Genomic DNA, 22,912 nt, shown 5'->3' with positions numbered 1-22,912 from the left:
AGGAAATTTTCCTCAATTTTTTCCCCATTTGTTTTATGTTTCCCTTTCAACAAACCAATGCCTGATGCTAGTTTGGAAATGTTGTTTATTACTTGCAAGTATACTGGTCCACAAGAATGTAAAAATAACTTTATGTAAAGGCAGGAAAAAATATGCAGACAAGAGGCCAGTACCTCTGAAACATGGTGGAATGGTGTTTTTGTCTGATTCTGACATAAAATGTGGCTGGTGAAGCCATAAAGATACAGAGTGAGCTGTGGTGACACAAGCTAAATCCATTCTGGTAATCATCTAAGCCTAACAAAGTGAGTTCTTTTCCTTGGAAACAAGAACATTAAGTTTCTGTTTATTATTCTTTAATTTCTGAGGGAAGTTTATCCAAAAATCTGCCATCCTAGTGTGACAAAATGGTGGACTGGACAAATATTTGACATGTCTTTGCATCTGCTAGCCTGTATTACTTACTGAGCTCTTCCTCTCATAAGTGCAGGAGAACAGGTCTTTGAACATAAATCCACAGAGAACTGGATTCATGTTTGTTTAAATAAGCAGGTAAAAATCACATCTTTTCAGTTCATGCCTTGAGTCTTGCTCCCCTTCTGGCTGAGGCTGTAATTAGCAAAGATGGCTTTGCTATACCTTTATACAAGAAAAGCTCTTGGGAGCTTTTCCTAAGGAGGTGGAGAATGTGGGTTTGAATCCATCAGAGAAGGGAAATGTATGCAGGCTTCCCTCCTTCTGCAGAAGAGCTCTGATGCTTGAGGTATTGCAGACTAAAGGAGGAAAAGGCATGTAGGTAATCTTATGGCTGAAGAGTGGTCAGCCATTTTCAGGAATACAAAGTTTGATAAAGGTTTTCTGAATTATCAGTCTGCATTTAGTTGCCTAAATCCCATTCAAATCTCTCTTTGAGTACGATGATCTTTCTCTTTGGGACTCAGTCTTTCTTTGTCTCCAAGCACAGTTAGAGTGGGAGAATAAATTCCTCAGAGCATGGAAAAGATTGGTGTATGGTGATAACTTGGGCTGCCCAAGGCAACTGTTAATTGAAATATGGCTGAGAGTCGGGTTTGTGTCTTTCCTGGGGCTTTTGGTAGCAACAGCATCACCTTATATAGGGAGAGTACCTAAAATGTCCTCAAAAATGTAGAATGCAACTTTATAGCAACAAATAGCTATTACTATTCAATTTCTCTTGAAGGCTGTAGGTACATGGGAAAAGGCAGCAGCACTTTGTGAAAGGTAGTGGTGCATCCTTAGAGAGAAGGATGCATCACTCACCTGTTCCAGCTGGAGTAGAGAAACAAGTGAAACACAAATCTACACAGGAGTCTGCTTTAATTCATCACTCTATTTTATGAAGCATCACACAGCATTTTCACCAATTAGCATTTGATAGCAGTTTAAGTAAGGGCCACAGGGTTATCTAAGGAAAAAGCTGACAACCTATTTCATCATCACAGAGTCCTCATTTGGCAGCAGTGCTCTTGGAGGGCTTGGGTAGTACCCAGCAGTTGCTGAACTATTTGAGGAAAATCGTGTAAATCTATAATCCAGTGGTAAATCTGTAAGACAGAAAGATACCACATCTGATTAGCAACACAGCCTCTATCACATAAAAAAACAAGCTTGTGGTGAATAGCAGTACTTCTTAAAACCTTGAGCTGTTTGCCCACCGGCATCAGAATTCAATCAGATTTCATGATTACACATTTATTTGACATCTTCAGCTGTTCAAGGGATTGACTTTCAGAGTTTATTCAACTGCAGTAAAGGATATTCAGTTCCTTGATTGCTGAAATAATGTTAGTCATAGAAAATTATTTAATGAATGCTTGAATACAAATCAAGTCTTCAATGAGCCTAGATGCAGTTTTTCTCCCAATACTCCTTCAAGTTCATTCTTCAATTTGTCACCCTTCTCTTTTATCTCAGAAATCTACTCATAAGAGGGCTATGTTTAAAACAAAGAATCAGTTCCTTTTTTTGTTTTTAATGGCCATTGAAGCAAGATTTCCAAAAGGCACCCACTCTTGGACCTTCTTGCAGTCCAGTGCTAACAACATCATTTTGTACCAAGCATTCTTAGAAATCTGCACTTGTAACTTGATGTACGCATCACTTCCAGTCTGTAAAGAACACTGAATGCATGAAAATAGCTCTGAACAGTCAAAGCTTTCTTTTCTGTAACTTTTCAAAAGCTTCTGCTGCCAACAGTGACCCACCCACTCTCACAGCCAGAAAACTGATACTTCCTGTGCTCACCTCATACTCAAAGTTCAAGAAACCAAATTAAAAAAACATATAAATAAAACTTAGTTCAAGAAACGATTCCCTTTCCAATAAATGAAAAGAAAAACTAACCTCCCCCCAAACAGGGTTAGGTCCTTTCCAGGTTTGTCTTTTAGAACCAAAGTAAAGCATAAAAGCTATTACTCAGCTCATCTGTACAATAACTTATGAATTGCAATTTTTAAAATTTAATTTGGAGTAAATTTGGGGAAGTGACATCCTGTCACTACATGCTGCTATTTCCCACCCTGCCCCACCTCAACAGCTTCTATGAAACAGAAACCCACAATTTTAGTAGTTTCGGCAAAAACAGGAAATCCAGTTCTGTCTCACAAGTGATTTGCAGGCAGGCACCAGGGCAGCATCCAGGTCTGCAGCTTCAAACTCATACTGAACATAATACAGCAATAAATGAGTACTTAGATCAAGCTGAAAAATCAGATAGAGGCTAGAATAAAGTAGGAATAGGAGGAAAGATAATTGGAAGAGAATTGTTTAAGTAGGTGATTTTAGCTTGCCAAAGAAGTTCATTTTCTCATTTTGTCTGAGTCAGGGAAATCTCTGGAGCTCATTGCGAGCACTGCAGAACAGCCAGATGCTTTCCTAGTGTGCAGAAGGCTCAGTGGATTTACTGACTGCTGAGTCTATTTATGATGCTCAGTTTAACACAAAGGTTTCCAAAAATACAAAATAAATGGAAAAAGAAAGCAAATATTTCCAAATATCTTTATGAGCTATAAAAATCAAATGTCATACAGTTGCTTTTATATAAAAGCTTTTACTAGCTTAATAGTCTAGCGGTCTGGAGTTTCCCAAGAGTAGTTTAATCAAAGAACAGCACAATGGGACAGACATGCTACAGAGTTGATAATTGCTAAGGAAAAGAATCAGCTGGATCAAAATGGTAAATTCATTGGTATTTCTTGGTAAACCAGCTTTACAGAATCAGCTTAAACACCCAAACATTCTATAAGCAAAGCAAAAGGCGCCAAAAGAGAATAATCACATTTTTATATATTCACACCCCAGTTTATAAATTTAAATGTTGCTTTAGTTGCAGCAAGCAGACTTTGGAAGATGACTAGAAAATATCTATATCATTTTGCAAAAGCATGAAAAAAACCAAAACCATACAGTATTCAATAATAAAGCCAATATTGGGGGAAAATAGAGCAAAAATAGTTCCTTATTTCCAAGTTGTTGTTTTCCTTGTGTTTTTTTCCCAGTAAATTCTTCAGGGTTTGCTGTTGTGCATGCTCACAGCTGCTGCTGTGGTGGTAGACCTTTACATCTTGGCACCCACTTTCTCACCTAAGCCTGATGAAGAATCAGGCAGGGGGCAGATATGCAGACACAGTTGGACAGCAAGGCTCTAATGAGTCCTAACCTGCACTGATAAGGTATTCAGCACAAAACTCATCCAATATTGCCACTATAAAAAAAAAAATAGATGCGAACAAACAAAACAGCCTGAGACTGGAAGAAGGAATTGCTACCCAATTACTTGAGAACCACAGTCCCAGAATTTTTCTATCATTCTTATGTAATTCCACCCAGACTAATTTAATTTTTTTAACCCAAGACAAACAGGATATTCTCTTTAAGACCCAAAAAGTCCTAGAAATCAGATGTGAAGGGCCCCAAAAGGGTCCCAGAGGAATACAGAATGTCCTAGATCTACATAAATGCCAGTTATCTGATGTGTCACCCTGAGTTCCTGTCCCTCTCCTTTCTTTCCTCCCACACCAGCCTGAGTGCAAGTGAGTGATGAATATTGCTTTCCTTGATGGTGACCATTCAGTGGTGTTAACAATTTCCCAACGGCTTGGGCAACCCTCACAGGTTACATGGCTTAACTTGAGCTCAGAAAAGCTCCTGCCCTGCCCTGCCCTGCCTCCCTTACAGGCCTCCAGCAGTCCTGGTGTGAACAAAATAACAAGGATGATATTTGAACAGTAGCTACTGTCAGTCAGTGTGTTCCAGTTATCCAGATCCAGGAATTGTGACATAAGTACAACAGTGTTCTGATGCTTAAGTATACACATGCATGTACTTAAGAGCTATGGATGGATTTATATAATAGTTACAACATCTCACTGTCTCATGTGCTGTGCACTTGGTGTAGGACAGCTAAATCAATGCCACAAGCTTTTATCAGAAGAAGACTTGGAGTTCCACCCACAGCAAGAAAGAGAAACCACAAGAAGAAGGGAAAATGTAATATTCTCAATGAGTGATCAGGAAAGTATTTGAGTAACTGAAGACAATTTTAATTTAAACCAGACACAAGCCTGCTTGATAAACTTACTGATCTAATTTTTAAAAATTTTCTTGAACAAGCCAATACATTAAACAAAGAAAATCTTAACTAAGCACTTTAGGTGGATGTCATAGTTTTTCAATTAACAGCATAGTCCAAGACTGAAACAGATTTCTCCCAAAATACACAGCAGAAATGTCAGGAATAATTTTTCACTATTGACCAACAAAAGCAAAGCCAACATTTTTTCATCATGACACCACAGCAGCATTGCCGGGATGAGCGAGAAGCTCTACAGAAAGCAGAACTCACCCTCCCACCCTGAGGTCTGCTCCCTGCCAGTGAGCAGGGCTGGTGCCAGATGCTGCAGAAGCCTCCTAGTAAACACCAGTGTTGTGTTGTTAAGTGAATCCAAATATATCCTCCTGATTATCAACAAGGAAAAGATGTGAGGAAGAGAACTAAAACCTTGTTAGTGATACCCAAGTTTGAAAAAAAAATCTTCACACTGCTTAATTGTGTGAAATTTCAGAAAACACTGTCAAAGCTCTATCTTACATCTCATCATGTGGGTGAGGTAATTATAGGGGCAGAGGGCAAACCATCAGCTAGTATAAATTATTTTCCTTTCACAGGATTTTCCATAATTAATGCTGGCTTAGAAGCTTTATCCTGAATCTTTCATTGTATTTCAAAGTCACTGCTGAAAGAAAATATTAATTTCTTAATGATAACAACTTCTAATAATTATTTAGCAGTGGAGTAAGCACAATTGCTGAGGGGGAACTCACCAGTTTGGCCGTGCCTTTGAGTGACCTGGCTTGCCAGTCTGTGGGTAGCCTTTAATAGGTGTTGCTTTTCTTAAATGTGAAATGTTCTTTTATCTCCTGACCCATCTCTGTTTTGCAAGAGTCAAAGCAGTGCTTGCACTAAAAGCTCAGGATGTGAGACAGTATACTAGAGGCAAAAAGAAAAAAAAATCCCAAGGCCACAAGTAGATTTATCTAATAGCAGCTATTTTTAGAAAAAAACTTCTAAGGTTGATTTTCCTAAGCTGGAGGTCAGATGTTTGCTGTACTGAAGCAAAGCTCCCAAAAGAGTGAAGTCAGCATGAGAAAAGCATTCCTTCTGTCAATTACATGAAAGTCAGTGCTGCTGTCTGCATACTCCATAACTCAGAAGTTGAGAGGAGGAGAGTATCTGGGCAGTGTTGTATGGGAAAGGGGGCTCTGCTCAATATAGGTTTGCTCCAAAGGAGAAAGCTTCTGAGTTTGGATATAGTTGGTGACACAAGCCAGTGCAGTTTACCCTTGGCCATGCAGGAATAAAGACTAAAACTACTCTCAGTCAAAGTGCAGGTTTGCTACTTTACCTGCACTTACCTAAGAGCTTTTGCCAACACAGGTGTATTGGCTGGAGATCATGCCTGTGCCACTGCCAGCAGATATCTGTGGCCTGAGCTTGGCCTGAGCAAGAGCTTCAGTGCCACTGAGGTTTGTCACTGGTTACTTTTCTGTGGTATCTAACACAGAAGACAGTGCCATTGGAGAAAACCCAAGTGGCAAACTGCAGGCATATCTGCAGCAGCAGCTTCACTACCAGTTTTGCATATGGACGAGTGCCTGGGGAAATGGAATGACTGTCCCATCGTGGCTGCTGCAATTGCTTGTGGTGTGCAATTTTACTGTAATTATCTTGGGAATAACAAGTCACATTACTTTGGGTCTACCCTATGGCCAAGGGACCGCTGACCCCTTCCTGAGCAAAACAGCTGTTCACAAGGCGTGCACTAACTTGCAGCTGAGCCTGATAAGGGTCTGCAGTGAAGAAAAGCCTTAGAAATTCCTTTGCTGTTTTGGGTTTTAATGAGAAAACTCATTACTTCTATGTGAGGGAAATGTTTCTCATTTTTGTTTTAGTTGAAACAGTGGTTTTTGGAAGGCTTGTAAGAAAATAGCCCTGTGTGGTTCTTTGCTTGATATGGAACTGATCAGAAGAAAATATTGGACTATAATATTTTTATATATCTAGGTGAAGACTTAATAAAAAAAAAAAAATCTTGAGAGAATGCCAAGATCCTACCAGGATATGTTAGTCTTTCAGGGATCTGTTAATTAATTTCGGTGTGTGAATGACTCATTCTGGATCTTAGAGCAGGAGGAAAGGCTTCTGAGGTAGGTTCAAGAAGTTAGCCTGGAAACAAGCAATTGTTGGAGCTGACAGGCATCTCTGGTTGATTAGAATAAAAAAAAAAAAAAAAAAAGAGCTGCATTTTGAGACTGTGAAGGAGCTACATTAAGACAAATGCAGAGATGATACACCCCTTTACTTTCATTTTGAGGTAAACTCACCAACATCAGCCTTCCTCTCCAAAATCATGAGATGTGTTAATCTCATCATGTTCCCCACTCTTGTAAAGCAAATGTTTTCTTTCCCTTTCCCTGATTTTTTTCTCTGGAGGGGTGACAAACATTGTTTAGTTTAAAATAAAAATCCACACAGAGACATATATTGTACAAGGCCTACATAGTTTTTGGTGCATGTGTGACCATCTTAATCTAGAGGGAATATGTTAGGCACCAATCCAGAGTACATAAATATCCTTCCAGCAATGTTTTTTTAACATGTGAGGTTGCAGGTTATGTACAGTTTCAACCTAGTCAGACCTATTTTACCTATTTTCACACTCAAAAATTATCAACACTTTGTATTACAACCAGGGTTTATAAAGTGTCAATCTAAACTCACCCCATAAGCCTGCAATTCAGTCAAAACCCAATTATAGCTTTAGTTACAGCCTGCAAATGAAATTATGCTGCCTGAGTTGAAGGATAACTTTAAAGCAGAAATGACTGAGTGTTTTCCCCATTGTTAATGAATTGCTCATGAGATTTCCCTTTAATCTTTTCGGGGTGGCTGTACTTTGACATCTCATAGAGCAGAATAACGATGGCAGGAGCATTTCTGTCAGCTATTGGCTAGGAAGTAATCTTTTGGGTTCTGCATGATTTGACACGGTCTTCAGGAGCACAAGTCAATACACCTTTCTGGAGGAGAAAGGAAAGACTGACCAAACTGTAATACACTGAGTACTGTCCTTTCTACACTGAAAATCACTACCAAGTGGCCAAATCCTGTGGTAAAGAAGAGGTCTCAGACCATTTGGGAAGTAACTATGTCCTGAAGATTTTTTATAAACTAGTCCTGATTTACTGAACAATAATTTTAAAATGCTGTTTATTGTTGGTTTCAGCTGTATTTTTCAGCTGAAAAATAGATGCCTTATATTTGTTGGTTGTGTTGGGCATGCTTTTTCTTTTTTCTTCTAAAAGGAGAACAGATGAATCAGATTTACACTACCTGATGCTTTTCAACTGACACATAGATCAAAATGCTGTTTATATACTCAGAACACATACTTTCTCTCTACTCAGTTGTCTTTATTATCTGTTTTTCTTCCCTGTATGAAACCTCAGGGCCAGAAAACCTCAGAAATGTTACTGTCATGCATTTACACCAATTTTCCACCCAGTGTAAGAACACTTTTTTTTGCATAAAAACTTTAATTAGAAAAATGACTCTTTGGCCTTGTAGCAGCAACTATTAATTGTAACAGCAAATTCCCAAAGCAGTCTAAATCCTCAAAGCATTTTGATAAACCTAGTGTTTAGATGCTATTATATAGATACAGTCTTATACTGAAGTTGGCAAGCAAAAGCACAGTTGTAAGATAAGGCATTAAATACAAAAGGTTACTGCTAACTAGCAATGCAAAATATAAATAGTTCTATGTGTTTAAGAGAATGACATATTATTGTATTATTTGAATAAGAGCATGATTTTCAGTCTGGTTACAGCAAGGACTAATTTAAAAGGAGTTGGATTTTACTTTAAGTGATGTAATGTCAATGAAAAAACATAGAACTAAAGCGCAAAAACATGAGCGATTTTTTTGTTTTTGTTCCACTTCAGCAACAATTACAAATGTTGCTGTTCAGGATACAGAAATCAGTGTATGGCTGATTAGTGTAGTATATGGCTGTAGTATATGGCTGATTAGTGATTAGTATATTACAAGATTAGTGAAATTCATGTCTTCCATGATAACAGTTGATTCCTCAAGGGCATCACCTTTAAAATACATTTGGAAGATGGTGTGTGAAGTTTGCAATTTGCAGTTGATCTCTGCTGGGCAGACCCTTGTATCTGCGACCTGCACATTGCCAGTTCTGGAGCCCCAGCCACGGCTGCCTTGAGCTTTCTATTGTACAGATAATTTGCAGCTCTAAGCAGAAACATGAACTTCTTTGTCATGGTTCACTGGCAATTTTATCATTATATTTATACAGCAAGCAGGCTGATGACTCAAACTCCTGCAGAAAGTGGCAGGGATCTGTAGGCATCTTTAAAGAGAAAGCTTTGGTGAATTATAATGGAGATTTTTTTTCTCTAGTTCTATCTAATTGAAGTAACAATAAGGCATGAAGAAAAACTTATGCAGCCATATTGGCAAACCCTGATATGATTTCATAATGCACACAAGATTCAAAACAATGCATTATCCTCATGCATGACACAAGCTTGGTTATCAAATCTCCAAAGTGTGAAATGAATCGCCTCCATAAAACATTTACATTTGCACTAATTCTTCTCTGAAATGAAATTCTCTTGAGTTGCAACATCATTCAATCTCCTTTTCTTCCTTGCGGTAGTTTTTAATCCAGTGACAAACTTCACCAGTCACAGGTTATGAGATAAATGTACAACATTAGGTTAAGAATTATGAAATTAGAAAAAATATTTTATGTTGTCCTTATTACAATTTAGAGCCCACTTTCTTAACCTTTTCTTCGTAATAAAGAAAAAAAAAACTTACAAAAATCCCCTCTATAGGTCCAAAACTCCTCATGGAATTTTTTGAAGTGTGGCTTTTATAAAAATTCCAAATATAGTGAGATTGAAAGGCAAAGCATTAGCTTGAAATATGTGTATCATATTTTTGGACCAAAGAACTGTTAATCAAAAGACCTGTCTGAAATAGTATTTTTGAAATTACTGTTGGAATGCCTATATGATGCATTCAATACAATTTTTAACATGGGAATCTGGAAACGTGGTCACGTGGTCACAGAAAAGTGGTCATTGTCCTTGAAGGTAAAGTTCAGATTTTTCAGGTAGGAAAGATAAGAGTAATCTTCCTCTACTTGGCTCATACTTAGCCTTCTGGAGTGGAGAAGGATGTCCTGGAAATTGCGGTTTATGCAGAATGTCATTTCTCAGAGAGACCCCTAAACCTTTAATTTCCATGTGGGAGCTCTAAAGTAACATTCCCACAGTAATGGGTCCTAGTTTGGAAAATCTGTCTCATGATATCATTGTGCTTTAAAATGCTCAAATCTGTAAGGGAGTTGTAAATGAGGGGCAGAAAAGTGGAGAAACAGATGGATTTGTGAGTGAGGTATGTAGAATAGGAGTAGGGACATTGGCTTCCACTATTTTATTAACCATGTACTGTCAATATAACATATCTGATTTCCAATCCAAGCTGATGGAAGTACATAGAAGGTATTGTAGAAGATCTCCTTTGGGCACTTTTAAAATAAATGAAAGATACTTTTTCATGCACAAAGAGAATGCCAGTTTTTCTTCAGGGAATCTCAGGAGAGTTTAGATGATGAACTGTGGTGCAATAGTCTGCAATTCCAGTAATACCTTCCTTGCCAGAGGCAAGATTGAAGTTCAGAACTTCTAATGCATCTTTGAACTGGTATTGAGTAAGTGAGTTACTAGTATTAATTAACATTGAATAGTCTTTGGAATAATCTTTTTCAATGTGTCTTGAGAAGTAAACCAAGCCGTTTTTTATGCACAGACATTCACTGCAGCCAAACGACAAGAATCAATCTTAAAAGTCAGCACTGCAGCCATCTGCCACATTTCACCAAATATTTTTTGCAGATCACAAGTTGATGGCATCGTGACTTGCACGTGGCACTTACTACTACTCACGTAGTTGTACAAAAGCCAGGTCAGACATTGTTGATAGAGACGCCCTTGTCAACCCCCAGCTCACAGGAGGCTGCAGCGCATCTCCAGTGAGGTGGCAGCTTGTTTGGTTGGGTGAGGCTGAGCGAAGTGCTGCCAAGGCTGAGCCAGCCAGAGTTGAGCTCACACAGTCAGCACAGCACTGGCTGGGATCTGGGCTCATGTGGTCAGCATGGTGGCAGCCTGGCTGCATGCTTGGGCTCAGGACATCTTAAGGAAAGGCCGAGTTTTTGCAGCTTGGCAGTGGAAAGCCCTCTGCTGGTAATTAAAGCAGAAGAATGGGAAAGGAAAAGCTGGAGATCATCAAACTTGTATAACCCATTTCAATCTCTTCTAGCTAGTTATTCCCAAATAGCTGTAGCTAAGATATGACTTACAACTGCAGCCAAAAACTTCAGGGCTTGGCAGAGCAGGAGTTCTCACAGCTTGCTGTGACAGGAGTCAGACAAGGTATTCAAGAGGAGTCAGGAATTCCTTAACATTCATAGTAATGAACATCTGCTCTTCCACACAAACAAACAAGAAATACCACTCTCTGTAAGTAAGCAGAGATGTTCTCCCACCTTCAACTTTGAGACTGCTGTCTGGTGCACAGCTGCAAGGTTAAAACATTATTTCTCCCCTGTCCTTTAGCACTGGGCTTTAACTTTTACAGATATGACCCCCTGTCCCAGCACTGGTTCAGAGCAGCGAGGGACAGCACATGGTGTCCCTCCTCATGGAGAAACAGGCTTTGCAAGAGCTCCATGGCTGATGACAGGCAGCTATCCTACTCACTAACTGCCCAGATGTGCCTTATGGGTTCGCACCCTTTCATCTGTAGCTGGAGAGCTTGTCATGTATTTGAGGTTGAGAGGCCTTGTTTGTCCCTTAAACTGAGCTGTGGTTAGTGGGGAGCTGGCAGGGAGGCAAGTTTCAGACTGTGGCTGACCATTTTCTCTTGGTCAACACTTCCAAAGCAAGCCACAGCATGAGCCTGGAAAAGGTATTAGATGGGAGTTTAACAAAAATTATCTCTCTGTTGGCATTTTCCCTTGGTGTGTTTGGGCTTTGTGTCTTTAGGCTGAAATAGATTGCAAAATGGCAAATATCAGAGGCATAAATAAATTGTGGCAGTCTGTGATTGCTCTGTTTTGATATATCCATACAATGGAAGTACACTTGTAAAATATGGTTGCAAAGAAAAGGTCTATCACATGTCCTGCTGTAGAAATCACTGCTGGGCAAGCTGAAATGCTCTCTTGCAACAAACCTTTTACTCCTTGATCTTATGCATGAAGCAAGCAACAGATGCTGAGGGGTTAGTAAAAATGCTTTCTGTGTTCTTCATTCATCTAATAATTCATTTATTCCTTTAGGTATGTGTATCGACAAAGTACTGCAAAATGATAGATGGAGCACATGGGGGTCCTCGTCACCACTGTGTAAACATTGAAATGTACTGCAGCTGCAAAGTTACAGCAAGCTAACAGGGGAAGTGTAACAAGCCGATCAGTCAGAAACATTTTTGCAAGTATAACACTCCCAAGTAACTTTTCATGTTGTTTGTTTCGAATGTATCTCACCACTGAAAGTAGAAACAGCAAATCACAGAGGGGAAGTAGGGACCAAGTTCAGGAACTAATCTACAGTCTGGTAAATGTTGCACCCTATCTCCAACAGCGCACAAATTAAACACCTCGCATTTGCAAGCACAAACAAAACCCCTGGTGTATCAGGCAACAATTAAAAGCACAAACATCAAAGTAATCAATGGCCACTAGTGCTAAGTGCTGCATCATATGAACAAAGTATTTTGAAAACCAGATCTACAGCACTACAAACTTACTATGAATACTGCATGCTTATTAGAAAAAAGCCCCACATATCCTCCTTACCTGCTATTGCTTCCAGGCTAGGGATTGCAATAGTGCTGTAAGTGCTGATACATTTGCAGGACCATGTGTGAACTAAAGTCTCCTCTGCATTTTCCAGGCCAGGCAATCTGTCCACGAAGAAAGAGCCCCACTGTTTAGATACAAAGTAAGGAACTTTGAGCTGATCTCCCTGAAAGAAAAGCAAATAAATATGTCAGCTTAAAAAAAATAAAATCTTTGTTTATCCACAAGCATTAGTTTAGGGAACTCTAGAGTTTTTCTGACTGTTTGGGAAGTCTGTATTGTATCTCAGGAGCAATGTGGCTTTAAAATATGAAGACAATAACAATACAATAACAATCTTCTTCCCATAAGTCCCCAAGTTCCTGATTATACAATTTATGGATTCCCTAGGACATAAAAAGTTAACTATAAATATTTTTTAAACCGTTGAAGAAAACCACTTCTATTTTCGCTGTTCTTCTGTTTTTGTTTCTGATAGTGTGAATTGCTTGCTGTCCTTCTCTGCTGGAGAGGCTATGTTACAGCAGGGAGGTCCTGGGGGAAAAGGAGATTCCTCATGCTGAGTGGAGTAACTGCAAAGAATACATCATGCCACCTGTGTTATCTATTTCTGAGCTGAGGAATGAGTGAAAACAGAGCCACAGAATCCATGGAGAAACATTTGCCTAGAAAATTGTAGAATACAAAATTTTTAAATGTATATTTTCAGACAACATTTAGACTAATTATGTTTTAAAGAAAGAATTAAAGCAGCATTGGAAAAACTGACTTTTTACGAGTTCATCTTGAGACCTGCTATACATTGCCATAAGCAATCAGAAAAAAATGCCAGCACACATCTACAGAAAGATGAAAGAATGAGAAACAAAACTACACTAAAGAAAATCTGTTAAAGTCATTTGTGTGCAAAGTAACTTCTCAGAACTACAGAACAGATACCACAGTTTGTGCCTCCAGATTTGTGAACTTTTGTATTTTATTCTCCATTTACCATCTCTCTTAACAGCTTTGAGAATCTGCTGGAACCATTTGTGTTTATGACAGAGGCCTGTATCTTTTGATCAGGAAGCTGTTGAGGCAGCTGAAGAGACCACACCAGTAAACACAGAGCCACTCTTCCATGAGTCTGTGCTACAGTTTTTCCTCTGAGTATAGATGGGGGTTGGGGAAGTACTGATTTCAACAAACATAGATACTAACTTCCGTCTTGTGATATAAATAAACAGAAAAAAAACTCCTCTTTTGTCGCAAAATAAGCATTTAACTGAAGTCCTGGGATTTTTTGTTGGGTTTTTTTTTAATGCTTTGCACAAAGGAACAGCATGTTACTTTCTTTTTTTCCTCCACTAAATCTTATCTTTCCATGCCAATCCCAGGACTTTACATCAATTATAATTAAGTTTAGATGCTCTGATGAATTAAAATCTGTTTGCCAGCTGGATGACACACGCAGAAAATTCTTAAGGCTGTTACAGCTGCTCAGGTGATTAATCAAAACAACAACTCCAGTACTGGCCCACATAAGCATTTGTAGAAAAGACAGGGTCCTGTTTATTGAAAAGAGGAAAGATGTGAGAGTTCTGATTTCTGAAGTGGATGGTTAGTTCAGTAGGCAATTAAAAATGAAGCCTGAGGAAATTAACTGATTTTTACAGAAGTTTGATTCTAGAGTGGGATTTACTTCCTTATTAAGGAGGAGGGGGTTAAATTTTTGATTTACAACCCAAGCCCTCTGTGAAATCAAACCCAGTTAGATATAAGACTTCTCATCAAGTGACCTGGTTCAAAGCTCCCATCACTTTGCTACCGGTTATCTACATGTGACAGGGCAGGTGTGGTAGGCTAAATCTCGATTTAAAATCTGTAAAGAGAGAAACTTTGATCACATCCCTATGAAATATCAGACATTGCTCCCCCTTCTATCCCTAACTGATGCCCTGAAGATGTTCTTATCTCACCTGCAGCACATATCATAGCCTGCAATGAAGAACAGACCACACACCATGAATCTGTACATCTGTGAAACGAGGCCAAAGTCTCCTCTTGCTGTGGCTACTCACATGCCTGGAGGCACATGCCCAGCAGCAGGGCTGATGAGCCCGGGAAGATGCATCAGCCACTCCTGCAGTCCCCAGACACAGAATTTGCACTCACAGCAGGACAGTAGATCCTGGAAGTGCTGGGCAATCCCTCTCTCTCATGCAAATCCCCCAGGCATAGGATTTTCTCTCAGGCATACTGGTCAGAAGCAGCAGGTCAGATGTTGATTGTGTCAGTTGAGGGCACAAAGCCTCAAAGAAAACATCTACACTTCAGGGAAATAGGGATGGTACCAGAAATTCCCAAGTTCCAGGGCCTTCCACAAAGTCAAAACACCTGGAATACTTGCTACCATCTTTGCTTTGCTAACTCTAGACAAATAGGGCCTGTTAACAGAATAGACAGAATCTGTTAACAGGACCCTTGGGCAACACTGGTTTGTCAGCTTGCAAATGACCTTTCTAAAATACTAATTAGCATGGAGCCAAGCTCTGAAGTTTTTCTACATTTGGTAAAGGGATGAAAGAAAGAAAGATGTAAAAGGGACAGGAATGGAAGATCAAGACGTTAGGATTTTTAAGGGCTTTATTTAGATGCAAATTGCCATCTATGCCATAGCGAGAACAGAGCATGAGGAATACTCTACTGCATCCAATGAGTGATGGTACTGATGATTGTATGCTTTTTCCCAAGGTAGTAACACACCACTAACTCTTGATGCCAAAAAAAAAAAAAAAAAAAAAAATTAAATGCTCAAAATACAGTTTTTCTGGTGTAACAGTATTTGAGATGTTTCTGTCAGCACAGCTGTGCTGACCACAACAACAGAATATCCCTGAATCCCACACTCATGCTGGGTGTGCAAATGGACAAGCCTCCCACTGGTCTGAATTCTGTTGCACAGAACCTGCCCTCCTACATATCATGCAAATATAAAACATTTCACACATGAATATTGTACCTAAACTACAACAAGGATCACTATAAGCAAATTTAATAAAATGTGCTGTACTTCAGGATATTGCCCTAGGAATATTGCTTTAACTCACCAGGCTTCACAATAGCACATCAGGTTGTTCCTGGAAGTACTGTTAGATTTGTGCCAAAGATAAAGAGACAAACAGAACCAAAATGCATAATATAAATAGCCTTGTCCATGGTCACATCAAGGGAGTTAATGGAAATGCAGAGGGATATCAGCCCTGACTTCTACAACAAACCAGTCAACTAGGCAACATTGTAAAAATTAAGTTTTCCCTTCTAACTACAAAATTATCACCTATATCCACCAATTAATTCTTTGATTTCTGCTTCATTCATTCATATAGCCCAAGGTTTTTACACACTGACAGCTTCTCTGTAATAATATTCCTCAAAGTCCTGGGACAAATTCCAGCTTTTCTTTTGTTTTCATTGATGGAACTGATCACACATTTAAAGAATAGAACCAAAACCTCCAGCCAAACAAACAAACCCCCAGTTCTGGGAGGGAGGGAGGGAAATCTTGTTTCAACACAATGCCTTGTATTTTTATTCACCCTGCATGCTGCAATTTACTTAGGAGCCAAGTAACTGCATAAATAGTTTTTAGTTTGCTATTGTCTTGCTTATTTGGTTATGACTCACGTACTTAGAAGAACTGCAGTTGGTACCATAATTTCACAGTTATGTGTATCTGGCTTATAGCATGCATTTAATTGAAGGGAAAAGACAAAAACTGCATATGAAAATGGAAATCACAAGTCTCCCACTTGGTGTGTCAGAAGATTGTTTTCTTCCCCTCTCACTGTTAGTGATGAAACACCAGTTAAACAACTAAAACCAGATTTTTATAATTTCTTTCTGAAAGATGCAATTGCCAAATAAAGTAATACTTTCTAATTTTAATAGTATTTTGTAAAGAGTTATAGCATTGAGAGTTGCATCACGTATTAAATTTTCAGTCCCTTTCTGCACACAGCACATGGCATGGAATATCTACAGTAGTACTGTATTTTATTGCCAATGAATGCTAAGCTGATTAACCAGATGAAATCTAATCTGTGACTAATTTTCCAGAAGCACCTGACTTTGTACAATCCTTTGAATTGGCTTTTCTCCCTTCTTAACCAAAGGGTTAATGGGAGAAGTTGCTTGGGGAAATGAAAATAAAACTCTCACAGGTTTGTAAAGGGAGTCCCTTTGAACCAGTCCTGTTAAGTTAGGGGTGCCCAGTCAACTGCAGAGATATGGATGTGACCTGTTGTTCAGACTCCAGTGAACAGCATGGTAATGAAATAACACCACTGACCTGCCATGGCCCCCCGGTTCAGGTTCCTTTAATCAATGCGATTCATTTCTCCCTTGCTTGCTTGCTGTCACTGGTAGCGGATGTAAACGGAATAGGGGCTGTGTGTGGTAGGGGTGGTGTCTCCTTGAGATACTGCAATCTCTTGTCAAGAATGCTACAGCGTCAGTGAAATGTCAAGCACCTGTCTAAAAGCCTCAATTTGCTGCTTGACAACTGCTGTGATAGAGAAGATGGATCTTGTGAGCAGTTGAGCAGAGGTGTCATAACAAGGGAAAACCAAATCATCATTGTGGCCTCGGAAAAAACTTAATCCATTACTCTTTGTACTTCCAGGAAAAGAACCACTTTCTGTTTCTCTGTTTAAAAATGTGTGCTTCAAAAGCATATAATGAACATACTTAGGAAACCACGTTGAACAAATCCCCCAAACTTTAGGTTTTATGCAGCAATGCAGCAGAATCTCCAGTCAGAGAATAAACAAATTTATAGAAGATTTGAATTATTTTTAAAGAATTAATTATTTAAATCAAATTGTATTAACCTGTATGTGCTACTAGCTCTTCCTCCCCCATCTCCCCTTCCTACTGAGAAACACATTCTCTTGATAGGATATTGATTTTTTTCAACTTCATTTTTGTTTATTTACAACACAGGAAAAAGCCTAAACATTAATGATTACATTTCCTTATTTCAGTGACTGAAGTGTCCTTGTTTGACTACAGTTTAGAAATCAGGGTAGTGGGGGAAAATATGAGATATGTCTATTAAAAAAAAAGATATAGATATTACAGCTATATTGTTTCAGTCCCATTGGAGAGACCCTTTTCTCCATTAAAATCAGGAGCTTTTATAACACTTGGATTAAAAACATATCAAGAATAAACACACCCCCCATATCTTTTCTATTGGTAAGTTACCTTTTAATCACAAAGAGTAATTATTTTAAAAGAAAAATAAAGTTTAGTGTGTTACAAAGAAAAGTGTGAAAAGCATCTGCATTTCTTTGCAATTAGAAGAAAATGACCTATTTATTCAGTAGCATATGAAATGAAAAGACACTCCAAATGGAGAGTGGAGCCTCGCTGTAGGTCCTACCTACATGGGACATCCTGGAGGTACAGTGCTGCCTCAGTGCTATTTCCTACCTACTTTGCTCTTTGGCAGCAGAGGAAAGGATAAACCATAATAACTTCCCACCTTCTGTGGGAGATATAAAGGGTGACAGCGGTGCTAAAGCCCCGCTTCCCAACTATGATCAACCTGAAAATCATATTACTTATCTGAGGTAACTATCAGTAAGTCTGCACTGGGCCAGATTTTGAAGCCATCCCTCCTATCTGAGCACAGCTGTTACCAAAAAACAAAATAAAACAAACAAAAAAAAAACCCAAAAAAAACTTGTGAGGGAAGCAGCAAATTAAAAGTTTTTTGTATATAAGGAAAGTGCAAGCAAAGCATGTCTCACACAAGAGAGAAAGCAACCTTCAAAACAATTATTAAAAATTCCTCCTTGCTTACAGTTGACCATAACACACAGGGAAACATCATGAACTCAGCAGAGTCCAGGCACTGGACTTGCAATAAGTGGGCATGACATTTCTCCTTGTGGGATGGAAGGATCTTGTTACTAAAAAGGTTGTTGCTAAGGGAGAGCACACAGAGCTCCTTTTCGGAGATCCATGGTTTAGCTCCAGATAGAGGTGCTGTGTCACTCATGCATTGCTGAGCTGGGACAGAACAGCATCCTTCTGGTAAGACAAGCAGGACACACCTGTGGGAGATGCTGATGCTGCCAGCACCCTGGTAAGACAAGCAGGTTCATTCTTAATGCAGGTGACATGAGAATTTTTATAACTTACTTTATTCTGCTCCAAGAAACATCTGCAGGAACCCTTACCTCATATTTTCCTTTCTTCTCCAAGGGCTCAGATTCAGCCTTTGCAGGCACTATACCTTTGTCCCCTAGAAGCTCCTCTAAGATGAAGACAGTTTCCCAGTTGCTATAGTGATGAGCTGGGAAAATATCTGAGTGCATACTGTCACCAAAATAAACAACCTGTGAGGGAAGAAGCAAATTAGAAGTTCATTGTATATGAGGAACACACAAGCAAACTGTATTTCACAGAGAAAGAAAAAGAGCCTTAAAATGACCTAATAAAAATTCCTCCATGTTTACACTTGGTTAAGACATGCAGAGATCCTATTAATGTCAAGTTTGGGGTTTTATCTTCAACCAGCTCCATAATGGAAAGGCTGGCCCCACACACTCTCCTTGCTCTCACCCTCCAGAGGCATTGGAACAGGATGCCTAACTGGGACCAGCAAAAGGAAGTGAGTTTTTTGGCTGACAGAAATAGCCTGACGGGAAGCAGTAGAAAGACTACCAAAAAAATACACTAAACTGGAACAAGTTTTAGACTACACTGGAAAAAAGATAAACATTCTTCTTGGTGACTCAAAACTATTCTGTGTCCAGGGAGGAATTTATTCATTATGAAAAATGCTGTTACACCATCATTAGTGGCATTTTCACCTATCCAGACCTGTACTTAACCCTAGTTTTTACTGATCTGTCTTTTAATCTATATGATCTATTTCCTCCGGGACACTTCCTGATTACAACCTGATTCTTCCCAAAGCTGCTAAAATGTTTACCCTGCATACGGAAAGTTTACATCTAGAAAGCTTACATATTCTACCAATAAGAAGACAAATATGCTACTTCCAGTTCTGGGCTACAAGCTGTTAGACAGCAGTAAGCGTAACCAGAACAGAAGTTTGTGACAAATCACATCAATAACTTTAATGAAAGTTTGTCTGGTGGATTCTTGACTGAAACAGGGTATTTTCAGAAAGACTGACTCTCACTTGTAACATACCTTAGGATCCAACTTGCCAGTCATCTTCTTCAGTAGATCATAAAGCTGGATAGCATTACCTTGGGAATACCAACCAGGCTTGTCCAGTGACAGCAGAGCCTCCTGCTCCTCGTCATTTTCTGAAATCATCAAGCCATATTGCATGCTGTTAGTGAGACCAGCCCATCCTCCTGTACTTGTAAGATGTGTGAGAAGCTGCCTGTGCACAGCTGGTCTATTTTGACATTAATGCAGATCCAGTGCCTGGCTCAAGTTCTGGTACTGACCGTGGACCACGACAAGGTGTTTGGTAGCTGGGGGCAGGCAGACATTTGTGAGAAAAGAAGCAGCTGAGCCTTGTGTGCACCGGCTACACAAGACCTAAGGACTTAAATTCATGGACTTTGCCACCCAAACACTGCAGCAGTGAAGGCAGGAGGCCACACAGACCAGACTGATGGAGCTGCCACAAATGAAGGTGAAACCATGAGATAAAACAGACTGTAAGAGACAGCATGTACCTTGGCATCCATAAAAATGACCTACAGTTTTTAAGCACTGACATAAACCCAACAAAACAGACTGAAGTAGCTCTTAAGGGCAGTTACAGTTATCACACAGTTTTGAAGAAATGATGAGTGGACAAATAATGAGTGGACAACTACCCCAATGTTGTTGATGGTGGCACTATCTAAACTGACATGTAACTACTATGGCAGTGTCAGCAAATTAGAAAATTCAGTAGAAAGTGAAACTGGCTGGTCATGACCCAGCTTTGCCATAGGCTTTGTCTCTGGCTGATTCCAAAACATGGATCTGTCCCAGTGTCCACATAACCTTGTTGCTTTTTCAAATCCATCTGGTACTGCCAGATGAACTTTAGCTTCTTGCTGGAGCCAAAATAGCAGTCTCAATGAACCGATAAACTACAGTTTCATCAGAAATATTAATATGAATGTCCTTTGTCTGTTGAACTGGTGAAACAAAAGGTTGATTTGTTATTTAGTCTCAAACTTTATGTTAGAGACAGAAGAGTTAGAAACAAATACAGTACTTAGATCTGACTTAGGTGTAACATCACAACTTCAGTTTTTCTCTTGCTTTATAGAATTTTTCAAAGTACTTAAATGTGTTAGGAGTAAGAGGAAAAGAGCAACTTCTACTTGGTTAGAGATTGCTGAAAGCTGAAATGCAAATTTTGGAGAACAGTGAAATGCTAAGACAGCTTTATGTTTAAGAGAACGGAAGATGTACATGGTGCAATACATTGACCTTTGAAAGAAAATTAAAAAGAAGCAAAAGAAGGAAATGGGTATGTGGAGAGAGGAATAAAACCAGTCTTTGATATAATGAATCTACAAATTTGAAGAAATGGAGACAAAATGATTCTATATTAAGGCTGTTTTATAAACCAGGAAAAAACAAGGAAATTCAAAGTGGACATTAATAATTCATGTGGAACTTGTGTGGAAATGTTTTCCTTCTTTCTTCAGGAATGTAACACTGAATGCAATAACAATAAATATGATAGCATCCGTTAAAAAAATTCCCTAATTTCCTGACTACTACAACCTTTGATCAAACAACTTCTGAGCAAACAGAAGTTGTCATAACAGTAAATTTATTTTATATATCTTGTATTTTTAGACATATTTGGATGGTTGACTGAACAAGTAGACACAATCTTCAAATGACATGGACATAGAAAAAGAAACTTATGAAAACAACTCTTTTGAGATGCTATAAAGCTTTTTGAAATATTAAAAGATTTTTATAGCTGTCATTGTCTCTCCATTCAGTCAATCAGGAAAACACTGGAGAAAAATTGAGCTTTTATGAGGTATTTTCTAAATAATGACATTGTATTTGCAAACAGAAGCCCTATGTATTACAGCAGTTTCAGGAGGCTCCAGCAAAGAGCAAAACCCTGCTTGCTACCTCTATGGAATGGCATGAGAGGAAGTCCTGGCTGCAACAATTCACTCTAATTACAAGGCAGAAGACCTCTCGCTCTGTGAGAGCTATTACTGTCACCCCTAGCAATGGGATTCATCTTGCTTAACTCAAGGCATTTGGAATTCAGGCTACTAATGCAGAGTTACAATCTGAACCAGTTTCTACCAGGAACCTGTGGTAGGCAAAAGATGGTGTAACAAGAATTTTCTGTGGTGGAAGCTCTGGAGAAAGAAAGGATTTAATTAAGTTAGAAACTTCGCTTTTAGGCAATGAAATAAAGGGAAATTAATTTCCCCTTTAGAAGGAAGCAGCAAACAGCACTGAGATGTCTAGTTCATTATGGGAACACTTCGATTTTGGAAGGAACTTCATAAATTTGAGGAATTAGGAAAGGTCCTTTAAATTATTTGAGTTGTAGGATCATAGGGATAACAACTCTGAATCGACAAATCTTGTCTTGAACCATCTCATATAGCTGCTTCTGCTCACACATCGAGGGGTGACTGTCAATTTCATGACTGTAATCTGAAATGGAAAGAAATGGATGATGTTTCAGTTGTGATAAGTCATTAATGAGAACAGTTTCTAATCAGCTTACATTTTTCCAGTGGCAAAACACAGCTAAGAAAAATATTCTTCAGCACCACCTATCAAGGCTTCTTGTAGAAGTTCTGCCATGTAAAAAATTGATACACAACAACTTAAAAAACCATCAATGACACCATTGGCTCTGGCCTTATATCCTTCAGACAGTAGCTACATGACAATGCAGAAGAAATCTGCAAATTTCCTGCAAAAATGCTGCTTAAATGTGATTATGGTAGTTCCTGTATTAGATATTCCAAGCTGAACACTGGCTACACTTAGTCAAGAGGAAAACTGCTGCTGACCTGCTTTCCACTTTGATGTTATTGATTCTTAAAAGTTCATTCAAAGGTCAGAAATGCTATAAATATTCTTCCAACAGGAAGAAACACACATAGGCGGGTATGCTTTAGGTCTTTTAAGCTAGGAGGAAAAGGAGATGTCCTGACAATTTCAAACAGACTGGATAACCAAAAAGAATTTCTCTGATGATTTAGATAGAGTGATTTGCTTCCTTCTGAAGCCTCATATAACACTGAAAACCAGATTCCTGGCTGCAGACTGAAAATGTGCCATGTCAAGAAATGTAAAAGTTCCAAGCAAGTAAAATTAAAATAATTAAACCCAGAAAATCAATCTGTTAAAACACTTGCCCAAACCTAGCTGTGATTCAGAGCAGTCTTCCTGAGGGGAAGTTACTGTTCCT

The 22,912-nt window shown here is 38.9% G+C and overlaps 1 protein-coding gene across 1 annotated transcript in view; it reads right to left on the bottom strand.

Annotated features, from left to right (window-relative positions):
* Positions 1-1,321: 1,321 nt before the first annotated feature.
* The window catches only part of NT5DC1 (5'-nucleotidase domain containing 1), a 128,062-nt gene continuing 106,471 nt past the window's right edge, over positions 1,322-22,912 (bottom strand). The window contains exons 9-12 of the mRNA XM_002191640.6: positions 19,687-19,805; positions 18,705-18,863; positions 12,475-12,643; positions 1,322-1,565 (exon numbers count right to left, since the gene is read on the bottom strand). Of these exons, the coding sequence (XP_002191676.5) occupies positions 1,447-1,565; positions 12,475-12,643; positions 18,705-18,863; positions 19,687-19,805 (566 nt within the window). The 3' untranslated portion in view covers positions 1,322-1,446. The remainder of the gene's footprint in view (positions 1,566-12,474; positions 12,644-18,704; positions 18,864-19,686; positions 19,806-22,912) is intronic.

Source organism: Taeniopygia guttata, chromosome 3 (genome assembly GCF_048771995.1).
Source record: "Taeniopygia guttata chromosome 3, bTaeGut7.mat, whole genome shotgun sequence".
In the NCBI taxonomy this organism is placed as follows: domain Eukaryota; kingdom Metazoa; phylum Chordata; class Aves; order Passeriformes; family Estrildidae; genus Taeniopygia; species Taeniopygia guttata.
The sequence above is the reverse complement of the archived record's forward strand: the minus strand, read 5'-3'. Positions and strand labels throughout refer to the sequence as shown.